The 27,067-nt window shown below is 44.2% G+C and overlaps 1 protein-coding gene across 1 annotated transcript in view; it reads right to left on the minus strand.

Annotated features, from left to right (window-relative positions):
• Positions 1 to 21,398: 21,398 nt before the first annotated feature.
• The window catches only part of GRK7 (G protein-coupled receptor kinase 7), a 241,988-nt gene continuing 236,319 nt past the window's right edge, over positions 21,399 to 27,067 (minus strand). Inside the window, exon 4 of the mRNA XM_085633648.1 lies at positions 21,399 to 21,925. Coding sequence (XP_085489774.1) covers positions 21,580 to 21,925 — 346 coding nt within the window. The 3' untranslated portion in view covers positions 21,399 to 21,579. The remainder of the gene's footprint in view (positions 21,926 to 27,067) is intronic.

Consider the following 27,067-nt stretch of genomic DNA (forward strand, 5'->3'; position numbering starts at 1 on the left):
CCAAACAGGACATGGGACATGTCAAGGTGTCTGAAGAATGAACGATGGATGAGCAGGTGAAGGTTGGCAAAATAATACAATACCTGGGGTAGCACCACCATCTACACTAGTGCTACGTGGCCCATTACTGAAAATGGAAGAGAAGACCAAAAAAGAAACTGGGTTCAGAGAGACCGTGTCGCCCTGCCCTGATTTCCATCATGCAAATCAGTGGGGTAATGATAGATCTTAATCCCTTAGTACCGAATGGTAATTTATTTCCAGTTCAATCTGGTGTCTAGTTGTATATAAAGGGGAAAACCCTACCATATGGTATAAGAAACACTTCTTATATTATAAAATTGTCATCATATTCTTACATTTTGCTTGTGTAATTCACATTCCAAATATTATGAAGATTCTGCATGTACTTTGGCACTTAGGGATGAGCCAGATAACTGGTTCGGCTTGGTTTGACTGCAGAACTCTTTTAAGACATGAATAGAGGGGGCAATTTCCCAGTACAACCATCCAAGGGGCCATGCCCCTGCCTACCCTACACAAGCACGACCAGAGGCCCATTGTATCAGCAGAGTTTGCCAGGGTGGGTGGGTGCTGCTTGTTCACCCACTTGACAGTGCCTGTTCTGTTCCTCTCCTCTCAGCTGAGACAAATCTCCAGGTACACAATACTTTCTGATACTCATGACAAACACATCTTGTTAGATATATCCGGAATTGTCCTACCTTGCACTTCTCTTCCTTATTTGTCTGGTTCTTAGCAACAAACCTTTCAATCAGTAGTCTCCTAGCTGACCTTGATTTCATCCTTCCTTTTAAATTTATTTGGTATTCCGGTAGGGCGGGGTGAAGGTGGATTTCGAGAGAAAATTAATTATTTATTTAATTTTCCCTCATGTTCATCTCTCAAAATCCCCACCCCCACCCGGCCCCACCGCTCTCACCTGCAGTGGCCAAAGCTGTATTCCGGGCTCCTAGTTCTAAGTGTTGCACGCACATTCTAGGGCTGTGAAATTACAGGCAATTTGTGGGTACCTCACATCCTGACATTAGATGTGAGACTGTCGCCCACACCATCTGATCTGCCTCATGATTATTTTCTATGTTTAGCATTGACTGAAGGTTGAGGTGAGCTAGACGTTTTTATTCAACTTGTCTAAGCTAGCATACAGTCACTTACACTAATATTTCCCACACTGTTTGCCATAATCTTTAAAATGTTTAGAAACATAATGAAAATGTTGTTGTTGCTTTCTCTCCCAAAACGTGTGGGTAAATCTGGATAGGGGTGATGCCCAGGACACCGTGCTGAAGGGCATGAATTTAAGATTGAACAATGGCATGATATGCCACCTGAATGTATTATACCTAAAGGCAATCACATAAAGACCATTGTAAAATACAGAAAATAGTAAATAAATATACTGATAAAGTAGGGGTATGGCCTCTACGTGGATGTGTCTCTAAAATTGACCTTTTGTCAGGGGTGGCTCCACCACTATGGCGGAGGAGCATTGCCCCACTGCTGCTACCCAGCAGAGGAAACAGTGAAAAATAAAATGATAATAACATTTTTATTATCATTTTCTTTTCACCGTTGCCTCTGCTGGGTAGTCGAGTCGCAGGGCAGGGCCAGACCATCCTAAGCTTCAGAAGGAGGAGTTGTGGGCACTTAGCTTTTCTCCACCCAGCTGTGTTGCACAGCCGAGTGGAGAAAAGCCCCAGGCTCCCAGGCACTGTATTAGCAGCAAAACAGGCTGCTCGGACAAATCCCAGAACTTTTCTCTGCTGAGAATAGTGTTCCCAGCATGAGAAAAGAGCTGTAATCTGGGAGCCTGCACAGTGCGCACCAGTCGAGGATCATGAGAGAAGCAATACGGAGCAGACACAGCATCGGGATAAGCCCTCTCTGCTTTTTGTCGTATGTTTTTGTCCTGTATTTTGACCCTTTGTGCTGAATTTTGTCTCTTTGTCCTGAATTTTTAACAGTCCTGTCCAGAATTTTCCTTCATGTCAGGTGGTCACCCTAGTGATGTGCATTCATCTGGAGAGGTCGAGGATGAGTTTGGCTGCTGCGTTCTGGATAGTCTGTAGTTTAGTCATGAGTTGGGTGGTGTTTCCTACATAGAGGGAGTTGCCATAGACTAATCTGCTGGTGACGAGTGCTTGCGTGAGGGTTCGCCTGGTGTTGTGTGGGAGCCATCTGAAGACCTTCCTGAGCATTCGGAGCTTGAGGAAGCAAGCGGAGGAGACAGCCCTGACCTGCTTCTTCTTGGATAGCTGGCTGTCGAGGATGATGCCAAGGTTGCGGAGTATTCGTTGGATTTGGGCCCAGCTCACGTGGCCACCATTCATTGTTCCAGAGGGCATCCTTGCCTTTACCAACGAGGAGTGCTTCTGTCATCACAATCTGAGCAACAGTAAGGAAAGTGTTGGACCTTGGAAGGATTTTATTTACTATCCCCACTCCAACATAAGCAAAATTAGTAAAAATGTTCGACTTTGGAGGGATTTGATTTATTATTCCTACTCCACTCTAAGCAGCATTAGGGAAAGTGTTGGCCTTTAGATGGGTTAGATGTACTATGCCCACTCCACTGTAAGCAAAAACAATTAAAGCTTTGGACTTTGGAGGGGTTAGATTTACTATTCCCAGTCCAACTTTAGCAAAATCAGGGAAAGTGTTTGGCTTTGGAGGGATGAGATTAACTATTCATTTTCCAATCTGAAGAGCACTAGATTAAGCGTTGGATTTTGGAAGGGTTAGATTTAATAGTCCCACTCAAATCTAAGACAAAAGCAGTGAAAGTATTTGGCTTTAGAGAACTTAGTTATACTATTCCAATTCCTAAACTTGTTATGAAAAAAATTTAAATACATAACGAATAGATTTTTTAAAAATATATTTGAAATACAAATGTATGTATTAAAGGTAAGTAAAATTAAATAAATGGAAACAAAACAAATTTCTTAATACAAAATTATTTCAAATAAATCTCTCTCTACTACCAAAAATCCCACCAACAAACCAAAAATACAGAAACATTATACATAAAAGATTAGCAATCTTAAATTAGTTATTGAATTAAACAAAGAAATTTAAAACAGATAATAAATACAGAACACATTTTTAAAAATTGCACTATTAAAGACACTGATCAACAAATGACCAATAATTTAAAAAAAATCTATTAATTAAAATGTCAATTAATCAAACAAATAATTTACATACTTAATCATAAACTAATATTTCAATTAACATATAGCCATAATTGTAAACAAAAAAAAAATATTTAGATTTTCAAGAATGAAAAAATGTCTTTATTTGGTTTCATGTTACAGAAAACCATAAAAGCACGATGTAAAAACCAGGATAAAAATGGTGTAATACAGTATGTACAATCTCAGGAACAAACCTGTGCAAATTCATGATTCGTCTTAAATGTACAAATTGCATCTAAAGTGCCAAACACCAATTATATTAAGATAAAACTAATAAAAACAGTGCATAAAAGTCTATAGCTAGATCCACAGCCTGTTAGCTATACAAGTACATGAAACCACAAATAGTAATAAGGGGCGAGCCAGCTAATCACAACTCACCCTAAGTTTGATAGCAGATTTCAAAAAGCTTAAAACATAAAATACAGTATTACACGTCAGCATCTGGAGAAATATAAATGCGGGCCAAACTTGTTTAAAGTTGGCCTGTTTCAAGATAGGAATTAAATATGTTTTTCTCGGGGTGTCATAAAATGAACAAAACATGGTAAAATGTAGCATTTCCTGCGGAGATGTTCCATCGCAGCTATCGCAGCCGCAGGGCGGGAAGGATTGCCCTCTGTTTGAGCCCCTTGGATATGTGAGAAGTAAATAAAACAGGTCAAACTGAAACCTGGTCAGAAGGAATCTATCGTAAGAGTTTACTAACCCAAGCAATTACGGCACCGCCATCTCTGTGGACCTTAATATAACAATAGATTTTCACTAACTTCTAACTTAATCACCTATAAATCCGACAACCTACTATTAAGTTAAAAATGACTAATTAAACTTTAAAACATTTAAATCACCCATTAAAATCAAAAACTATCCAAAAATAATTAAAATAACAATTGCTCAATTAAATAATTAACAAATAAGTATTAATTAAAGATTTAATGTAAAAAGTAAGCCAAAATAAAAAAACTGTAATTTACATTTAAAAACAAAACTTCCCACCCCAATCCCATACAAACCAAACAACCTGCTACTAAATTTAAAATTACTAATTAAATGTACAAAATATATAATTACACAATAAAAATGACAAACTATACTATTTTTTTAATCATATTACTAATACACATAATATAACTAATACATATTACATTAATAAAACCAATATTTATTGCAACAATGTTAAAATAAACAATATGATATACAAAAATATTTTAAAAAACGATTTTAAATGCCTAAAAAACAATATTCTTACTTTTTTTATATTCTGCCTCACTATATTTTTGACTTGAAAATATATTTGACACAATATTCTTGTAGCACTATACGTTTATCACAATATTTTGGTCATTCATCAGTGACAATGGCCCAAGTAGTGAACTCACATTGTTTAACTACACCAGTAAATAGCAGAGTATACACAGATCAAGAAACATGCTTTTAAGATTGAGTGTAGGAAACTGGTGAAGAAACATTCAACCCAGGTGTCTATATAAAGACATGGGAAAACACTTAAGTCTAGAAAAAATATTGTTTTTTCTTATAATCCAAAAAAAGGATACTCATTCACAGATTGAGTCTATGCCCAATTACCCAAAACCCATTTAATTCATAATGGCGCACAGAAAAACATTATAATTCAGAACAATAGAATTGTACCCATGGGGTAAAATTTGCAGTAATAGACATCTTCGCCTCGTAGCAAAACAGCATCTCGTCATTGAGAGTGGCGCCAGTCTCAGTAACTGTTGGATTATAATTCTGTTTGAAACCACTGTCTCCTGACCTGGTAGGATTAGCAGTGTCAGTATAGGGCTGACCTATATGCATCTGGACACCACCTACGAAGAACTGTCATTTTTTTACAAAAGCCCTGCTTCCTTTCATTGGTTCATTCTTTAGAGAAATAGAGCTCTGAAAAAGTCTGTGGATTGATATGGAAAATACAATTGCTTATGACTGTAAATGTATTGATGTACAGCTTAGGTCTTTATTGTTGATATGTTTTGAATATGTTTGGCACATGGAGAGTGGCAAGAGACAGGAACGGGGAGTCGAGTAGGTATAGGAAGCATCTTTTGAAGTGGGATAGAGTATGAGGTGGCAGGCTGTGTGCTATGCTGGACAATGGGAGAGAGCTAAGGCTAGACCAAGGACCCTAGAATAACTAGAGGGCCAATAGCCATCACAGTGATTATAGTGTTATCTGTAGATGTCTGCTTGGTTGATTACACAAAGGTTCAGACAAGGACCATAAATCGAAACTAAAAGTGATGATGATAGAAAGAAAAATAATGGTCCACGTGGCAGCATAGCTTCAGGATCAGATCGGGCTGCAACCTGGAAGTTAGGGGGTCTTCCTGACTTCCAGGTCGCGGCTCAGTACTTCACAGGACGGTCGAGTCTTTGACGCCTGTGGAGCATTTGAGTACGGACTACCGACGTGGTGGTACATTCTTCAGTGCTGTACTGTATCCATCAGTGGAGGCCACCTTTTAGCCCCCTCTGGAGTCGCTGGTAGGAGTCCACGTGGCAACCACCCGACCCAAAGCATCAGTGAGGTGGAGATGCGTCCCAGTGCCCTTATGATATTGCCAAGAAGTATTTGGGCAATGAAACATTTCGGCCGTTCAAGCTAAATATGGTTCAAACATGCCGTCTCTTTTAATTGAGTGTGGACACTATTGAAATAAAGTATGTGTGGAATAGTTGTTCACAACTCCCTTTTAATCAGGAGATTATTCACCTTTGTTTACACTATGGGGCTTAAGATATATGATAGATGACATCAGCATCTACATGTTATTATTATTTTCTCACCACTTCACACAAGCCTAAGGATTAGGTTGCACGTTTTTCTTTTCTGTCAAGAAAGTTGCCAATGATGACAGAAGGAGCAAATTGGTGAGTACCAACCAGTAGCTCTGTTGATTGTGCTTACGTGAGGCACTTTCTGACTTTTCTCACATTTTTTCTTTGGTGGGTGTGAGAGTAGTTGTGGATGGTTGATAATAATTATTAAATGAGGAAAACTTAGAGGTTGGCATGACTAGACAATTCAGCATAGCCATACCTAGGAGTATATAATACCCGTTGTATAGAATCTATTAAGATCACATTGTGTTCCATATAACCAGGTTATTTTTGTATGCATAAAGGAAACCTGCCTGGCTGTGGAAACCAAGATGAATGCAGTAGTGACTGAGGTCAACTTACTGAGAACTTGTCAGCACAGTCTAAGGGATACAGTCAAGGAAACAGAAGCAACAGTTGCTATGAAGATTCCTAAAGTCAAGGCATTACACAAGTAAATGGAAGACCAGACATGTGGAATCAAGTATCATGAATATGGGGCTGAGGATACTGAGAACAGATTTAGAGGCAACAACATTCATATTGATTTCTGAGAGATCACAGGGCCCTGGCATGGAACTCCTCCAATAGGATTGGTTCAGTGGAATTGTAGCTCAAAAATGTATTACAAAAGTCTGTTGGGCAAGCACAAAGTCCCGGTGCCCCAATCCCAGCAGAGGCTAGCAACCCACTTCTCTACTGACAGGCTCCTGAACTATAGAGATTGTGTGCTCATCGTCTAGTGGGCATGACATCTAGGTCAGATAGACTTTGAGAATATCTCTGTTATGATTCTCCGAGTCAATATAAAAACAGTGCAGCATAAGCACAACTCGTACCTCACAGTAAAATGTTGGCTGAGAGAACTAAATATTAAGAGCCGGCTGCTTTTCCCTGCCAAGTAGAAGGTGAAGGAGTATAGGAAGGCTTATTTTTTGCATGAATGCCATCTTTGCTTGGACATGGATCCTGCAAAGATAATGATCAAATGCAGCAATAATGGGAATGTTGCAAACCACAAAATGGCAGATGCAGAAAAAGGCACGAGGGAATAACCCCAGTGCAGACTCAGGGGGCAAAGTGAAAGGCATGGTGTAGCTGAAAGCCACGTGTTTGGGCTCACCAACCAAACTGAAAACTGTCTCTAATGGGACATCTCCAAAGCCCGACTTAAGCACAGAGGAATCCATGATTGAATCACCTTCTATGCCCAAGATCATGCTATTGACAGGAGTTGAAATCGTCGGAAACTGTTTGAATTAATTCCCTCTTATATTGGTTCCTGATTGTTCTCCCACTGGAGTTCGCAATGAGTTGCATCACTTCATTAGAATTATGACTCTCTATTACCGATCTGGACTAACCTTTGCTCCTCCTTTTCCCCATCTCTATCCCACTTCCTTATTTATAACAGTAAGGGCCTGATTTAGATATCAGCGGATGGGTTACTCCGTCACAAAAGGGACGGATATCCCGTCCGCCGAAATATAAATCCCATAATATCCTGTGGGATTTAGATGTCAGTGGATGGGATATCCTTCACCGCTGTGACGGAGTAACCCATCCGCCGATATCCTATGTATTGATGATGAACCTTATTTGATTCATTTGGCATTGTGGATCAAAACATCAACAACTTTCAAATGTGTACTGTTTTTAACTTGATTGTGGATCAAGACATTCATAGTACAAGTATCATAAGTAACATTATACTATCGTTGTTAGTCACATGTATATAGTATTGTATATAGCGATAGCACAATTTTTAATCACTGCATCTCATTTTTTACTGCACCGTCACTCAATAGGAGCATCTGTATTTAAGTTGTCATTTGATACTGCTTGACCTTTGCAACATTGATTTGTACTAAAGAAAAGAAATGCATGAAATGCATAAGTAACATTCACTTGTGAGAAGTGTTCCTTAAAAACTATTGCTGTGCAAGTCAAGGGCTACACTTCCCCCATAAGGACCATTTGTGATTCTAATCATTTTTATACCCAGGTCCTTGGGTTACTAGGTTGCCCCCTTTCTTCAGTATCTCAATATCTAAATCTGGACATAAATTGTTCTAGGGGTATCTTGTGTCTCAACAACACTCTTTTTTACACATATGGGCTAAGCGCTTAGAGGAATGTTATGCGAAGCTTACCAAAGTATTTAGTGTGATAGGCCCAGGTTTTGGCTGTACGGCACAGCTGAATGATCCACTTGCAAATTTTTTTATATATTACTTTTACTAAAAAAATGGAAGAATGAGTGGCTTATGAAAGAGAGCCTCATAACATTTATTGGGAAATGTGGAGACGAAATTTTAAAGAGGATAACACAGCACATGTTTGGAGCTCTAGCTCCCACGTTTTTAATGATATTAGAGTGCAAATGGTTTGTCTGCTTGGTTAGGTTTGCATTGTCTTTTGATGTTTGAGATGAATCTAAGGAATTTTTGGCAATGTTTGTGATGTATTTATAATACTTTTTCGATTAATTGGAGAAATAAGATTGTGATCCTAACTACAATGAAATATATTTTGATCTGCTAAAAGGTATTCCATTTGTTTAAGATGGGTATCATTAATATTATCAAATGGATGTTGACAAGTCTAGATACCTAGGATTTCTGTTAGTTTTGTCATGACAGCTAAATGATCCTCCAGGATCTTAGAACCTAGAGGATATAGAACAAAGACAGAGGGTGCATTTTTTGGGGAACCATGGTAATGGAGGTTCTTACCCTGGGGACCAGACACTACCTGCAACTGGATGGCTTTGATAACGCTGAGTGGACAAACTTACATCCCCTCGTGGGACATTGTGTAGTTTTATTTCCTGAAAACAATGGGTTATGACAGGTACTGCCAAGAAATTCAGGGCCCCTGCTTTGTCCTGACCAAAGGAACTCCCTTACTATTTCTGCAGAGATGCATTATGAAAACAGTGATGCACAGAATATACAGAGATAATGGAGAGGTCAGGTCTACAGCATAAGATTCTCATATTTTATCAAGGTGGTGCTTCTGTAGGTCAGATATTGAGCCTCCGTTTGCTTCACTAATACAATATTAGATCAGGAATGTAGATATATAATGGTGCAGGGTAAAATAGATGGTGAACTGATTGCACCGGGCTGCGTTTACACACTGAATGTTACACCTGTGGTTCTTCTGGTCAAACACATAATAAACCTCCTGAGGACCTGAGAGTACCCACAATATGGGGAGGTGACTTCAGTTACTTCTCTGACAACGTGCTACACAAGTCTTCCCGGGGGGCGTGGCCAAGATGGCAGAGAGCTAAGACGTGCTCTGCCCTCTCTCCTCCGCCCGCTGCACCTTTAGCACCAGTATTGGCGTCTACTTGCACGAGCGATGGCGAAATTGTGCTCCGCACTGCCTGGTGACCCCCAGCGCTCTACTTGCTGTGTTTTTCCGGCCTCCGGGGGTCTATTCTGTGACGCTCGGCCCGGGCCTGGCCACCGGCCGTTGGCATGTCTTTGGGGGCAGCGCCTCCGCGTCTGCTGTAGTTGAGACCGTGGCGCTGGGCCGTGAGGGGCTGTGAAGGACTGTGGAGCAGCGGGGTTGAGCTGCCGGACCCGGGGGCACATCCGGTTTGCTAAGGCCTGCTGACGACAAGCGAGGTGACTAGCGGCGATCCTGCACGGAGCGGCAGCCTGACTCTGGAGGACCCGGGGTGCGTGATGGACCTCAAGGGAGCTCCTGGCCTGGTGGAAGCGCGGCGACCGCACAGCGGGGGTCCAGCCCTCGGACCCGTGAAATGTCTTGGAGCCGGTGGCGGTGAGTGCAGCTGCCCCCTCCCCTGGCCGCGGCCCCTGCCACCCGAGGACATCGGAGGGCCGTAGTTGAGCCCAGCCTGCTTGCTAGAGTGAACGTTATTGGAACGGGGCCTTCCTGGGACGCACTCTCTATCCCTACTTGTTTAGCCACTGTGGTGCTGCCTCTCGGGCCGGGTCCCTGCTCAGCAAGGCCTTCAACTCCCGATCTTCCACACCGCGTACTACAGGGGCTCCACCCTTGGGGGTCCCCCGGACTCTTGAAGCACACAGGCCTTGCACCCTCTTCACGTCAGTCTGCATGCTCCTTTGGGGACTGCTGGCAGGGGACGTGAGCCGGAACTGAAGCTTGTGTGACAGCGGGGAGCATATTGCGTGCTCTTTTAGCCACCCTGAGGGTCCCGGGGACACCACAGAGTCCCATTGCCCACCTGCCGCCCCGGTGGTGCCACATTTGATGCTCATTCGCATTGGCTGGGTGAAGTGCGACCATAGAGACTTACTGCCCCAGCTGACACGTGGAGACGGGGCCTTGCCAGCGTGGGACCCTGAGCATGGCTTCATCCTGGGGCAGACGTGACAAATCCGTCACAAAAGACAACTCGCTCAGAGATCTCTTTGCCCGAGCGCAGAGTAGCGGCCAGACTGTTCCTGGCCGGCAGGGTGCGACTGAGCACATGGCCGACGTGGAGGACGCACCAGTGACACGGGCCTTCCTAGAATCCTTATTTGCTGCTCTACCGACGACCTCCAGATGGTGAAACGCGACCTCACAGCGGAGATTAAGGACATGCGCAAGGATGTCGGCGATATAGGGGAACGGGTGGCGTCCTTAGAAGACAAGACTGATGCTCGCGACACCGAATTGGCCGCTATGCAGCAGGAGGTCCGTCGCATACACGATGAACAGGTAGATGTCCAATCCCACCTAGAAGATCTCAAAAACCGTTCCCGCCGCCACAACATACGAATTCGAGGGATAGGCACTGATGAAGAAGCTGGAGACATCTTCGGTTATGTACGTGCTCTGTTCAATCACATCTTGGGCAATCCGCCTGACACCGACCTGAAAGTGGATAGAGCGCACAGGGTGGGGCCCACCCAGGGCATCAACGGCACCTCCAGCAGACATCCTAGTCTGCGTACAGGACTTTCGTACTAAAGAGGAGATTCTACGTAAAGCCAGACTGCTCCAACCAATCTCCTTTCGTAACCAGTCACCTGCCCTGTATCAAGATCTGGCGGCCATAACGCTTCAGAAACGTAAGACTTTCTGGCCCATCACGGAGGCTCTGCGCCAGCGAAATATCGCCTATTCCTGGGGACACCCATTCCGGCTCGTCTTTCGCCACGATGGGAAATTATTCCAGCTTTGCTCCCTGTCCGAGGCAAGCAAACTACTGGGGATAACTCTTCCGGAGGACACGGAGAACGACGAGCACACCGATCCCGGCCCCAGCGATGGCCACCCCAGGTGGAGGCTGCAGCGCCAGCGGCAGCGAGGCACTCAGAGGCCGGACTCCCTGCTGGTCAAGAAGGAGCAGCAGGCCGCCCTGGCGGCCCTACTGGGAATTTGGCAAAGCAATCGTCCAGTGACTGAGTCTAGACACTAAGCCATTATATGTTTTACCACTGTTCGGGTTGGGGGGGAAGGGGAGAGGTTTCCATTGGCCACTTTATATCCCTGTGAAGCCCATTTACTGTTCATCCCTGGATGACGGACTAATGACTGAACTCACGAATCTCCTTGGCACCTGTTGTGCCTTCATTTACTGGGTTTGTACCTGCCAGGTTTCTGTCCCGTTCCCTTCTCTGATCTTTTTCGTTATTTATATTTTCCTTCTGGGGGGTACCCGGTCCAGGGGGCACCATAATCTTTTTTCACTGGCACTGGCGTTCTGGGGCTCCGGCTGTCTTGCAGCTCTTGCTTGGCTTCCACTGACTCTTGGCCATTAAATGCGAGGGACTTCCGTTAAGATACTCACGCTCAACAGGAGATGGCTTAGTAACCCCATTAAAGGCAGAACACTCCTCTCCTATCTAGAGAGCACGAAGGCTGACATTTGCCTTCTCCAAGAGACACACCTCCTCACTAAGAGCTGCCATCGTCTTAGGTCCCGTGTTTTCCCGACTCAATTCTTTTCTTCAAAACTAAACAAAACGGCGGGGGTGGCAATTTTGGTTTCAAGGGCTTTCCAGGGGAAGGTACTACAGAAAGGGGCGGAAATGAAGGGCAGACTGCTCACTTACCAGTTTCTTGTTGGGGGTCATATCTTACATATGGGATCAATTTATGCACCTAACAAGGGTCAGGAACGGTTTTTACATGAAGCACTCACTGAAGTCACGGCTACCCCGAACTGTCACATTCTGATAGGGGGGGATCTCAACCTAGTGATCGACAGCGACCTAGACAGGTCAGCACAACGCACAAGTCAGGTGGGCTCCCTTTCACCCACAGGCCTAACCAGATTACATGACCTAGATCTTACAGACCTCTGGAGACACCAACACCCTCGGTCGCGAGCCTTTTCATACTATTCTAACGCCCATAAAACCTATGCTAGGTTGGATTATTTCCTAGGATCTAAGGCGCTGCGCGACGCTATGCTCTTTACTGACATTCTGACTGCTACCCTTTCTGATCACGTCCCGACTGAGGTGGTACTAGCCCTTCCACATATTCACCGTCCAGTCTGACATTGGCGCTTCCGAGAAGCTCTACTGCATAGACCTGATACAGTGGCCCCACTGCAGAGAGCCCTGGAGGACTTCCTTGCCCATAACGACAACCCTGACACTGGCCTCTCTACGCGGTGGGAGGCTCTCAAACCGTCATCCGGGGGGAAGTCATCGCTATCTCCTCCGCAGATAACGCGGACTGCAAAACAAAGAGGGATGACCGTACGCAGAAAGTGCGAGAGTTGGAGCAGATGCACCAACACACCGGAGCACCCCGCATATGGCGGCAACTGACGGCTGCCCGGGCACAACTGACAGCCATTGATCGAGACAAGGCAGAATATGCAGCAATACAGCTACGGCATTCTTATTACCTGGGGGGGACAGGTTCGGTCGCCTCCTGGCACATAGACTCAGGGAGGTGCGAATACGTGAGGATGTCCAGGAAATCAGAGATGAAGCGGGGGAACCTCGGTCGAAAGATGCGGCCATTGCCGAGACCTTCCGTAGCGTCTATGCCCAACTTTATGATGCACAGCCCCTTGATGGCACCGCCATTGAGGCATATCTAGCACGGGCCCGTCTCCCCACCCTGACACCGTCTCAAGCGGCTCATATGGAGAGGGAGATTAGACCGGAGGAGGTTATTTCGGCCATCTCCCGCTTGAAACTGGGCAAATCACCAGGCCCGGACGGCTATACCGCAGCCTTTTATAAGCAGTTCTGCATGACTCTCGCCCCCTTGCTCACCCGGCTTTTTAATTCTTTCACAACTGCTGGGGCCACCCCCGCCTCCATGCTGGAAGCGGCAATTGTGGTTATCCCTAAGCCAGGGAAGGACAAATCAGAGTGCGGGTCGTATCGGCCAATCTCACTTCTGAATGTAGACCTGAAGCTTTACATTGGCATATTAGCCAGCAGGCTTGCCCCCTATATGCAGGGATTAGTAGACCCTGACCAGGCCGGATTTATCCCGCAGCGACAGACCAGTGACAACACGAAGCGTGTTGCGCACCTCATAGAGAAGGCCTACCGCGTCTCAGGAAAATACATGCTCCTCACCATCGATGCGGAGAAGGCCTTCGATAGGGTGCACTGGCCATATCTTGAACAGACGCTGGCCCATTTCGGATTTGGGGAAAAGGCGCGGATGCCTATTCTTAACTGTTACAGGTTCCCCAATGCTGCGGTATGGGTCAAGGGGCACACCGCCACCCCCTTCCCTATCAATAGGGGCACGAGGCAGGGATGACCCCTGTCTCCCCTGCTCTTCGCCCTCTATATGGAGCCTATGGCTCAGAGAGTTAGAGATTGCCCTCAGATCACAGGCATTCGCTTTGGAGGGGATACACACTTCATAAGCCTTTACGCGGATGATGTGCTCGTCACCCTGGAGAATCCTGAGCAGGCATTAGGTCCCTTTTTGGAGGAACTGGATGCTTTTGCCGGCGCTTCCCTATTCAAAGTTAACTAAACCAAATCTACAGCGTTGAACCTCTCCCTGTCATCCCAGGAGCTAGAGGCCCTGCGGGCCTGTTATCCCCTGCAGTGGTCCACGGGCACCGTTCCCTATCTGGGTATACACCTGGCTTCAACTTTGCAGGCTATGCGTACCTCCAACTATTCCCTCCTTCACTCTCAAATCCGCGCTGAGTTACAGAGGTGGAAACACCATCAGATCTCATGGCTGGGGTGCGTGGCAGCTGTCAAGATGACAATACTCCCCAAAATTCTTTATCTATTCCAGATGCTTCCCCTGCCGCCCCCAACTGGATGGCTCCACTGGGTACAGTCGGATCTTTCTTATTTTATTTGGCAAGGGCGAAAACCACGGCTTAAGCGGACAGTTGGATTTCTCCCGCCTCACGAAGGTGGCCTAGGGATCCCAGACCTCACGCTTTACTTCTACACCACACAACTCCGGTATTTGGTTGAGTGGAGCCGGGCTGAATCGGAGAAACACTGGCTCTTCCAAGACCGAGCTGTGGCCGGCACGTCTCATGAAAATACCCTTCCTCTCGAAAAACCACCTTCCCCCCAATCTCTACGACTCCGAGGTGACTCGCTCGATTCTCACAGTTTGGGACCTGACCAATGTGCGTCATAGTCTGACAACTTTCCCATGCCCACTCTCTCCATTGGTGGACAATCCTGACTTTGGCCCAGGGGTGGGCCAGCAGCCCTATCACTTGTGGTGTGAAGCCGGGTGTCGCGCATTAGGCTTATTGTTCGCAAAGGGTGACATTATTCAGTTTTCGCAGCTCCGGGCAGACTATGGTCTCCCGGAATCCGAACGCATGCATTATTTGCAAGCCCGACATTGGGCTATGCACCCTGACAACCGTTCTCAGGCTACTAGGCTGCTCACCACATTCGAACGCAGGCTTATCACGCGGTCTTTGGACAGGAAGCTAATCTCTGACCTATACAAGATGCTTCTGTCCAAATACACCCACACTTACCATGCGGGACGTGCGCGCTGGGAAAGCGATCTGGGACGTCCCCTTAGCCTTGCAGAATGGGAGGGTGCTTGCTACCGAGCGTGCCACACAGCAAAACATGTAGGCCTCACTGAGACACTTGCTAAGCTAGTTTATCACTGGTATTATACCCCGGTGAGGCTCCACCAAACTGACCCGACGCAAAGTCCGGACTGCTGGCGAGGCTGTGGGAAAAAGGGCACACTAGTTCACTTATTATGGGACTTCGAATACCTTCAGACCTATTGGACTCACATTTTAGTTGATGTGGACAAGCACCTTGACACTGAAATCCCTAGGTTTCCTGCCTATGTTCTCCTGGGGGTGCCCAACCCGATTACTTACCCCTTAAAATCTAGGAGAGGAAAACAGATAGCCATAGCTCTGGGCACAGCGGTCCAGAACATTTTAATTCACTGGAGAACCCCCCGCATTCCTGTTCATGCCGGTTGGTACCAACAGCTGTGGCATGTACTAGGCATGGAAAAAATCTCCCTTACACTAGCGGGAAAGGGCTCCTCCTTCAGTGACCTATGGCAGCCGTTTCTCTCTCTGCTTGTGCAGGAATTCCGGGAGCTGTATTGTCCGAGGTATCTTCGCCTGTTACGCCTTACGATGCCAGCTACTCCTACGCAGGTATACTAGCCTCCAGGACCGCTAAGCCGCCTGACACAGGGCTACCACGCTAGTATGGACCGGGTGGGGTGGGGGGTGGTTTTCTTTTGCTTTTCAGCTCTTTTCTTCCCCCTTTTGTATTCCTGGGTGGTGGGTGGGATTGTATTTGTTCCTGTTTGTTGATCTTGGCTAAATAATGCACTGATCAGTATTGCCGTAGGGCCAGTGTCGCCTTTTTTGTGCGATTTATGCCTTTCAGCGGTGCATAATAAAAGAATTAAACCATAAACAAGTCTTCCCCACTTCTTCTGGGGTCCTTCATAATTACATCAACATCTAAATTTAAGGACTGGATGATTAGGTGGGGTTCGCATGATGCCTGAGGTTTATGTATCCCAGAGATGGGGAGTTTGCCTTTTTTCATCTAGACATCACCTCCTTACTTGACTTAACTTATTCCTAACCACACACCATCTGACTGGAAGATTCCAAAGTGTGGCTTTTCTAGATATAACTTTATCTGATCACTCTCTCCCACTACTCTTGGTGGTGTGGGGTATACCCACCCATCCCCATATCCAATCGTGACCATTGCAGCCAACTGTGGTGCAAGACCCTATGTTCTAAAGCACAATTCATGACACCACAGTCAATTTCTTTGTAGAAAACACTGGACATCGTCCACTGGGAAGTGAGCAAAGCGGTGCCTAATGGCCTAAACCATTTGCGGAGTAAGTTAATCACTGAGAAGGGAGGTTGTAGCAGAAGAAAAGGCAGTGAGGGATGATCAAGGTCTATGCTATGGTGACATCACTCTATGAGCTCAGGGGGAAATATTCAGCATTCTTAGAGAAAATGGGATGCCAGGGCATTAGTGATACAATGCTAGGGTGCGCAAGGAAGGAGGCTGATCTGGTCACCAATTGGCTTGATTAGATTGATTAAAGACAAATACACAGGTTCTGAGGGCCCTGAAAGTTGTTAGAGGTAAGGTGCAGTATACAGAGGGTGACATCAGTGGCATCTTTGCTGATGACTATTCCGCTTTTTATTCTAGATACACTCCATTATGTTTGGCGGATCTTGCATCTCTCCTGATGGAAGCCATTATTGCAGCACTGACCACAGAGGGAAGTGATGACTTGGATACGGTGTCTTTCGAAGTGGAAAATTCAAATGAGATGAGATGCGTGCAGGTGGGAAAGCCCTGGGAACACATGGTCACTCCTGAGATTTATAGTAGGTTTAAAAATTTGCTAGTAGCCGATCTGCTGTATGTATATAATTCCTTGCTGGAGAGGGACAGTATGCCTTCTATGGCATGAGAGTCCATTATAGTGGTGAATTCCGAGCATGGCCATGATCTACTAGAGACGTTCTTGTATCATCCCTCAACAATGCTGAACACATATTACATCGTATTTGCAATAACATTAGTAATTAGGCTGCTGAGGTTAATCCCATCTTTGGTCCACCCACATTAGAGTCATTTTGTCCGTGCCGCAGAACGTTGCCTACCCTAATAAGGTTGTTTCATTTAACAGATGACCTAAGAGATGAGAGCTGGTTGTCCTCAGTGGCTTTATTTGATATGGGAAAGGCCTTTGACACAATGGAATGGGGCCACCTCTATAACGGATTGTAATGTTTGCAATATGGACCACAGGCAATACTGTATGTAGGAAGTCTGCTCTTTCTGCATGGTCACCCTGGATTTTTCACGTTTTGCTTTACCCTTTATTTTTGCTGGCTTTAGAACTCTGTGCACTTTACCCCTGCTAACCAGAAGTAAAGTGCCTGCACTCCCATTTAAATATGGTTACATTGGCATACTCCTGCATGGCATTTTTAAATAGTCTGTTAAAAGTATGTGGTACAAAGTGTTCCCAAGATATGAAAGTTAAATAAAACTAGTGGACTGCAGCATCTATTTTGTCATCCAGTACAGAGGCAGTGCAAACATGGCTTCAGGCCTACCATTGTAGCCTGGCGACAGCAGTGTAAAAACTGCAATTTAACCTGTCAAAATAAACCCCTTTGGTAGGTCAAAACCTCCCTTTTAAATATTAATAAGTAACCACTTTGTAGTTCTTGCAGCCCACAAGACAGGGTGCATGGTATTTAAAGGTAGACAAGTAGAAATGTAATATCAACATGCCATTACAGTGACTAACACCAGCAGTGATATTAAATACCAATACTGTATCTCGAGAATAGGACCAGCTTGAAAAATAATGAAACAGACATTTTTAATAGTTATTAGAAAGCCAATTCAATTGTGAGGAGGAATGTTTCATACATTTTAAGGAAAAGTAACTTTTAGAAAGTTACCTCTTCCCTGGCTAAAGTTTCTAGAGGCTAATTTGCATTGGCTCTCCAGCATCCCCCAGCCAGTGATTAGTCTTGGATATGCTGCCCAGGAGCAAACAATAGGCTGACCTGAATGGACTGCTTGACGGGTTTGCTGAGACTCATGAGACACTTGGGGCACACTTGAAATGAAGAGAACAGGATGTCAAATCAATTTTTGTGTGTCCACTGTCTGTTTGCCGGAGGACCATGCTTTTCCCCTACCAGACTTCTGTCTTTATGTTTGTCTCTGATATGTTTGTCTCTGATACAGTGCCTGCCTCATACTGGATTTAAGAGTTAGCTATGGGAGGGCAGTAGGATTACCATAGTACACTCCCCAGCCCTCAAAGTTCAAGTTTAGTATGACAAAAGACTTTCGGCATCCTGAAAATGCCCTGACACATGGCATTGTGGACCTTGTTTGCAGTAATAGAAACAGAGACTACTGCAAAAGCAGGTAGAGTTACCCCTAGAACCTTTGCCGCATAGGTTAGGGCATGCCCAGGTGTCACCCCCACCCATTAGATCACATCAATGTGGCACCTCTGGATACTCATTTCAGAACACTTTATAAACCTGCAGACGATCAGAAGAGGACTGGACCTGTTGTCTATGACCTGAAAGGATCCTTGAAGGACTCTTCTGTATCCAGGACAAAAAATTGAGCTCCACAAGTTAGTTGGCCGACCTTCTGTGTAGCTACAGGGAGCCTTGCCTGGAAGTCCCTAGCTTACCAGTGGCAACTGGACCTGGTCTTGGACTGGACCCTGCTGTAGGCCCCTGTGAATCGCTAAGTGCCTCCCCAGAGGTCTTAAGGGCTTTAGAAGTGTACTCCTGTGGAGGAATGGGACTTAAAAGATTAAAGTCAGAAGGTAAAATCCATGACCAAGACAAACTCGGTTGGTGTATCCGACCTGTGCTCCATCCTGGTCATCCTCAAATTGGACGTTGTTCCTGCTCTACCGCTACCATTGACTATCATTGGCGCTTTGTGTTTCATGGCACTTTTTTTTACTTTAAACTTTTAAAAAATTATATCTCCAGATCCCCTTATTGGATTTTTGTCATTTTGTTTACAAAATAGTACACTATTTTTCTAATTCGGTTTGAGATTTTCATTGTTTCGAATTTGGAGTTTATTACTGTTTTAGTATTACATGGACACTTTAAGCATTACCTTAAGTTAAGCCTGTCTGCTCTGTGCCATATCTACCAGAGGTATGAACTCAGGTTAATGTAGTGACTTTGAGGGTTCAACTTGACCAGGGTTGTGATTATTCCTTGAAGTGAGCAGTCACTCACCCCAAATAATAATCCAGTTTCTTAGACAGTAGATACAATTATTGCACATGGAACCAACTGCAAACACTCTCACAGATCAAGTACTATCTGGTAGTTGGCAGGTGCAGATAGGTACACACCGGAGATGTCTGCCATCCTGTTTATTAGTCACAGTGCCAGGAAGCCTCTAGGCTGTTGGGTGTGATGGGAAAATAAACAGAAAGGTGTGAGAGTATACGATACATCACACATTACCTCCTTGCATGCAGATGACGTCCTCCTATATTTGAGGGACCGTCTGCAAGACCTGGCTCCATTGATTGAATTATTAGAAGATTTGGGCAGGCTCTTGGCCCTCAGGGCCAACTCTAACAAAATATGTGTTCACCCTTTAAAACAGAACACTCAGCAATGCCACTGCTTGCATTCTGTTGTGCACGAATGCAAGACACATTCAGATATCTGGGTGTCCAAGTCTACCAGCAGATGAAGACATCTGTAAAGAGAGATATGGGTCTTTCTAGCACTGCTTTTGAAGTATTGTACATTAAATTCATAGCTATGGGTACCATTTTGAAAGGAAGGACTTGCTATGCAAGACATAAAAAATATTTTAAAGTCATGTTATGCTATTGCCATTTATATATCACCCACACTGTTGCCAAGGCATCATAGCACTGTCTCTGTAACCTTTCATGCAAAGCTGGGAGTAGAATAGTGTCTATTTGTTGGTCTTTGGTTGCATGTGTCTAGTACAGAGTCTGTTCAGCGTTTAGTCGGATTTGAGTGCAATGAATGACATACCTGTTACATCCATGGAGTTTCCTTTATTTCAGGACCGGGGCACTCCATCTACAATGTGTGGAAGTTGTTCTCTTCTGCACTGAGGATATCCCCTTATTTTGGTGGAGCAAACATAGAAGATCTGTTGCAGTGCCAACCCTTTCCTTAAGTTAGAGAAGAAATACATATGCAAACCACTGATATTGACTTACTTGGTGTGCATTGCTTTATCATCTCTCTTAACATAGATTGTACCTCTAACGCATCTCTATCCAGGCCCGAGATCTATGAGATGTCTGGCACCAATATTCGTCACATGACAGATTGACGATATGATTTGAATAAAATATGAGCTCTATATGATGCAATTTGTTGTATCTCACTCGAATATGCTACAAATCTCTGACACAAAACAAATATTTATCAATATCCACTAGAATCAGAAGAGATAGATATTGGTGTTTGAGCTACGTGACACACATAACTTGTCTCCAAGGCTTCATAGCAAGTTCCTCTTGGCTATTCTTAGTTTCTAAGTGTTTAGGGCCCTGGTATTATCGGGTTCGCAAACCTTGGTCCAGATGATTACGGGTCTGGAGACACTTTATATCAAAGCTGTGGGGCAGCAGGCAGCTCCTGTGCCCAGTCCCCTCTCTGCAGTTTAAAAGCAGCATGATGGGGGAAGTAAACACTCCCACCTCCTTTGTTATCCCACCACAAAACCCCAGGACCAAGGACCTGCAATTAGCCCAAATGCAGAATTGGGCCTTGTATTCTCAGGTCCTCTCGTTATTCCCCATTACAGGAGAAGAGTGTTGTGTATTTGTTTGATGAATGCTTTTTTCAATATTTTTGTGCATTGTTTTGCAGTTCAAATTTTTAGGATTGCTTACACCTGTGACCCCCGCATTCCAGTATTGACTCAGTGGGGGTCCCCAGATTCCAATAATGATTCACTAGGGGTCCCCTGATTCCAATATTGATTAAGTGGGGGTACACTGAAGTCAGAAGTTTAAGAATCACTGCACTAGATAAAAGATGTTGCTAACTGGGCATCACTGCAATAAAAAATGGTAGAAAATGTACCTGTAGTTGACATAGCAACCGCTTTGCTCTAATCATGACTCTGATAGGAGGCATGTTCATGTCATGTAATAAATAAAATAGCATACACTAACTCAAGAGAAGGTGGGGAGAACATGGATGGTGGAAATGTGCATATAATCTGCATATAATCTCTTGCTAAAACGTAAGAGGTTGTTGAGAAAAGGCCAATGTGCACCAGGAATAGCTCTTTATGCTTCTTTTCAATTGAGGAAGAAAGTTTTCGTACCATCACCATCTGTTGAATAATCTGAGACCAGTGTACTTTAATGATTCACATACATTCTTTAAGATTTAGTTTTAAAATACAACATAATATTAAAGGATTGTATTGGCTAATGGATGAACATTATAATGATATTTTAAAAAAATTTGAAGTCTTATTGTGGGATGTAAGACATTGTGTCAATTGTTCCAGATTTACAAAAGTGAACACACTCCTGACTTGGACTCTGCTCCACCATTGGAATATCCTTTGCCAGCTTCCCTTGTAGGATCATTAAGTTCTTCAAAGAGTCCTGTTTCAATGATTTCCTCCTGCCAAGTTACTGGGACAGCACCAGTTGCAAATTTCTTGAAGAATTTCTTATCTTTGTCATCAAATTCGATGCCCTTAATTTCAGAGAAGTCCGCAATGTCCGCAATGTCTTTAGCATAAACAACAGATGGATCGGGCACAAAAGGTGGATCCACAAGGCCGGCCTCCAGCCTAGCAAAGTTGATTGTTTTGAAGAAAGGATGTTTTCTTGGATTATCGATGAGTGTTCTGAAAAGCGAATAAATATATAAAGTTAAAAGAGACTAAATAAAAAAGCTTTTTGAATTTCGAGGACAACAGAAATAATCAAAAACATACAAAGGCAATTAATAAGCAAAAGCTGAGTTCATTGTGCAGCTGTTTATGCTGTATGCTTTATGCTGTAGTGAGACCATCTGAATTATCCCATCTTGCAGAGCAACTGGCCACAAGGTGAGTGAGATACATCATTTTGACGTTAAATTATGCATACCTGTCATTAAAGGAGGGATAGAATGCATAGAATTTGAAACAGTAAAAAAGGTAGCATCCACACATTACTGGCTTTTGCGTTCCATTTTGCCTGCTGCATGGTTGTAATTCACGAAGGAAGTCCTAGCGAGCGCTATTGGAAGAGTTAAGTTACGGACTAACCCAAAGGAATCTACAGGTGACATTAAAAGAAAATTTCTACATTGAATTTTGAAATAATTTTCTTCCAATTTACCATTGCTTCATAGCATCCTGCTACATCAATGTAAATTATAAATTAAGTCAGACCTTCTATGGAAAGAAATTAGTTTGTCCTGAAGTAGGAATTTAAAAAAGATTAAAATGGTTGTAGGAAGATATTTACGTGTGGTTGACCATTTGGTATTCTATATCTTTCAATCTCTGTTTTTCCAGTTTTTCATTTTAGTGTTTGTTTTTACATAGAAGCAGAGTAACACCCACAATAAACGACCACTACATATGTCACACTAGTTATTTACAATCCCACTTTTTCTGCCTAATGTAGTAGTATCCCTAATATCAGGTCCATTCACATCCCCTTAAGGGTGGGAAAGCAGGAGCAGAAAATAATCTGAACCAAGGCACCTAAATTACCACTATAGTCAATCAGAAATACTTGGTTTGGAAATACCTGAACTCAACATGAGACATATATTTTATCAATAGAATCCTATTGCAGTAATTGTGAATTCTATCTCCAGTTTTTGACTGACCATATATATCTGTAGTGTTCATTTTAGCAGGCAATGTTTCTTCAGTCACTTCAGTCTACCAGTTTATATTACACTCTGTTCATGCCACAACATTTTATTTAAAAAATGTAAATTCCTTGGAGTGTTGACATTCCTCCAAGATCTAGTTAGACATCAAATTAGAGAGGAATACACCGAAGACCTGACATGTTGTTAGAGTTCACTGATTGAGACCTCACTGACATTTCTAAACTTGGTGAGGTCTGGGCTACTGACTACACGAAATCTTTTGAACAAATGTCAGCCAACTTTGCACTACACAAATGATAATCCTTCTGGTACTTACAGCTCAGGCATGCCCGAAATAGTCATAAAGCCAAGCTGGGAGCGGTGCTAGAATTTCACTCTTTAGAGGCAAAGATCACAGTGGAGTGGTGAGGAAGGAGGGAGATATTACTTACAGATCATTGGTCATCAACTTTCCTGATCCTTTCACACATCTTAGAGAAAAATGGGAGGACGACTCGGGAGCTCTGGACAATCATGAAAGGACGGAGGTCAGAATGGCCATGAGAAATCTGGCCATTTTTGCTAGACTCAAACTCAAACAATTTAACTACATGATCTGTATTTACTATCACCCCTCTAGGCTGTGGTGGATGGGTAGAGGCCCCTCGGCTGCTTGCTGGAGCTGCAGCATCCCTGAGGGCACATTACTACACACTATATGCAGCTGCCCCGTCATTGCAGCACACTGGGGTTGAGTACATTCCCGGCCTGAAGGCGTACTAGGCTACAAATTTCCATTAGAATCCAAGGTGGTCTTGGTTGAGGTCGTAGTTCTCGTTTGTTGGCTGGTTCAGGCTTCTTGATTGCAAAACTTTGGAGAAGCATGACTCCACTACCTTGAATGCATGGAGTGTAGGCTGGACCAATGCGCCCTTGTGGAGGAGACAGTTTATAAAGCTAGAGGCTGCTCTGATACATACCAGCGGATCTGGTCCAAGTGGACACAGCACAACGAGGACCAGTGATCATGGCTTAGCCATTTCGTACACAACAGCAACTACCGCTAGTTAGGGAACAATCAGAGGATCCTATATTTTCTTTTCATAATGAGGCTTGACATGCAATGGTCTTTTTTGTTAATGCTGCAAATACATTTTTCACCTGTTTCATAATGCTTTAGGTAGACACGATTATTTGTGGAGGAAATGCAAATAAGTTTTATGGGAAAAAAAACATTGGAAAAGCTAATTATGATAACTGTCAAGGTGGGTGTAGGAAAAAGACCTGTCTCTGCTATGTAAAAATTGTCCCTCATCACAGAGCCAACTCCTTGATTACGTGCACTGCTGGTGTTATGTTATGTTGGAAATTTGTAAAGCTCTTGGTTACTCTAATCGGAGTGTCCCCGTGCTGGATTCTCTCACAGAAAGCCTCATAGCCCTGCCCGAAACTCACTGTCAAATTTGCCTGAAAACCAAGTCTTTCATATTTTCCAAAACACGAGCTCGGAGGGCCCCATTCTAAGGTACGAAGGCATGGAGTTACAAAGCCTAGCAGCCAGATATTTGAAAGCGCTGCCTCCAATGCGGATTTTGTTGACCCTTGGAATAACTGTCAGTGTACTACCTGAAGATCTAAGAAGCCTTTTGGGAAAATATGGTTTGATTAGTGGAGAAAGGTAGCAAGGTCCTTTCTGATTGAGGATTTTGTGACAGAGACAGAGAGATTTAAAAGATATTCAGTCTGGCAACATGCAACCAAAGAAAACAAAGCAAGACCGTACACATTGTTTGGAAAGACTGAGGCAATAAAAACTCATTGCAATATTGTAATATTAAAAGCAATAAAACCTCCTTAGGAGGCCACAACAGTGTCAAGGAGCCCTCCCTATATTACTGCTGGCGGAAAGTTGCAAACTTCTTCTGACTGTTTATTGCTCCCGCTCCTTCTTCAAAGCCCTACTATTGCTTGTATTGTGGCTTGAATTCCGTTTGCGAGATAATTAGGAGCATATGCTTGCACTCACTCACTCCACTCAGGGAACGTATAGGAATCTAGTAAGAGCAGAGAAGACGGACTACGAAGAAAAGGACAAGTGGGGTTTTACAAATAAGGTAGTAGAAACAGGGTCTGACCAGGGCCGGACTGACCGTAGCTGGCACCGGGTGTTTCTCCGGTGGGATGAAGGGGTGGGGGGCACTTTTCTGGCCATGGGTGTCGGTTTTGTTACCGGGGGCCAGTTTTGCAGCATTGCTGCAATATCGTCCCGAATAACAAAAGTGGGAGCGGTGCTTTTTACTGGCACTGCCCCCCTCCCTAAGCACCCCACCTGCTCCCAGGTCCGGTCGAGCAGCAATCAGACAAGACTGATTGCTGTTCTCAGTCCGACCCTTGGTCGGACTGGGACAGAAATCGGCCTAGGCACCAAAATAAAATTGTCCCCTATTACTGAATTAGAAAACGAAAAAGTGTCCCATGTTTGCAAATTGGGGCACTTTTGAACTTGTAAATACACCCTGAGCCTTTGCAAGGCTGGGAGACTGCATGGGTTTGAGCTTGCTCCAGACAGCGTCTGTTTTAATGTCAAGGAGGGCAACAATTAAAATCGGCACGGCAGACCATAAAACAGGCCCACAAACAACCAGAAAACTGGCCCACACACAGACCTGCCACACCAGCACGTCGGGCACTGCCTGGTTGCCCTTCATTTCAATCTGACCCTGGGTAGAAACTGCATACGTTTTTGAGTTTTATATTGATGTTAGAACCAGGCATAACAGCTTTACTAATGTGTGAACAGCAGATCATATATGTGAAACATAAAATGATCACGCAAGAGAGGATGTCACTTCTGAGGTAAGCGTGTCACCCATTTCTAAGGCAAATGCACCCCGAAGCGAAGAAAGCACTGTGTCAAAAATCAATCCCGCTGAGTGCTCTAAGCACCAATTGTTGAGGAAGGGGGCATATTTTACAACTGTTAATATATTTCCAAAGGGTTAATGAGTATTTGGTATGCCTGTCAACTTTACAAAACAAATGGTTGACTCTCTTAGAATGTGCCTGATGCTCTATGACTAAATGAAATTTGTCCATTTCAGAGTAGTCTGGTGAGGTTAGTTTAGTTTCCACAAACACCCACAGCCTCAGCAGCAGGTGCAATCACCCTTCTCAAACGTGTATTATTGTCCTGTTGGGGGTAAGTGACCAGCAGTTGAGAAGTTCCCCCTAACCATGGGCGTCCGCAGAAATTTTTCCAGGGGGGGGGACATTTTCTACTTCATCACCCTCCCCCAACATGATTGAGCACAAGTATTAAATAAATAAATAAAAAGAAACCCATGGGGGGGAGGGGAGTGAGAAATATCTTGTGAGGCACCACAGCAGATGACCTGGCAACTACAATAAAACAGAGGAAAAAACTAAAAATGGCCACATTGTCTAGAACAATATTAATGAAGCAACTCATTAAGCACCAAAGCCATGACTGATTCCATCTATCTACTTGGACAGAAACTCACAGAGGAATGTCCTCTTTAGAGTCTGTGGAAAAGCAAGAGAGGGAGATCTCAGTGCAGAAGTAAAGGCCAGGTGCAGGAAAACGGAAACAAGGAAAGCAGGGGACTGATAATTGGGTAGGTTTTAGGTGTACTCAGCAAGTCATTGAACATGGAAGTGGCAGGGCTACATGTCCTCCAATGCACACCTTTTTAGAACAGAGGCAGAGACCAAAAGGCATATAATAAGGATGGACAGAATGGAGTTGATGGGTTTGGTGAGATGGAGTTCTGAGAGACTTGGGAGTTACATTCAGCTAGGAGTAGGGTGGCAAGAAAATGGAGGACGAGCTTGATTCCATATTTTACGTTATTCAGGGGCCTTGCCCATTCTAGGGAAGAAACCGTGTTTTTAGGTCACTTCATAAAAAGGTGATGTGGTGAGAGTAAAAAAGTACTGTAGATGGGGGAGGGGGTTAGGAGGTAGCCCCAGCACTTTCTGGTGTTGCTAAAGCTAGGACACAGATGCCCAGGACTAACAGATACATTTAGGAGAAAAGTAATCTGCTAAAGAGGCAGGGCCGAAGCAATAAATCACATCATGTAAGACTTGCTGGGGATTGATGAGAGATGACCAAAAGGTGGAGGTAGACACACACATGTATAGTCTCCACACCCAT

The sequence above is a fragment of the Triturus cristatus genome, chromosome 11, assembly GCF_964204655.1.
Source record: "Triturus cristatus chromosome 11, aTriCri1.1, whole genome shotgun sequence".
NCBI lineage: Eukaryota > Metazoa > Chordata > Amphibia > Caudata > Salamandridae > Triturus > Triturus cristatus.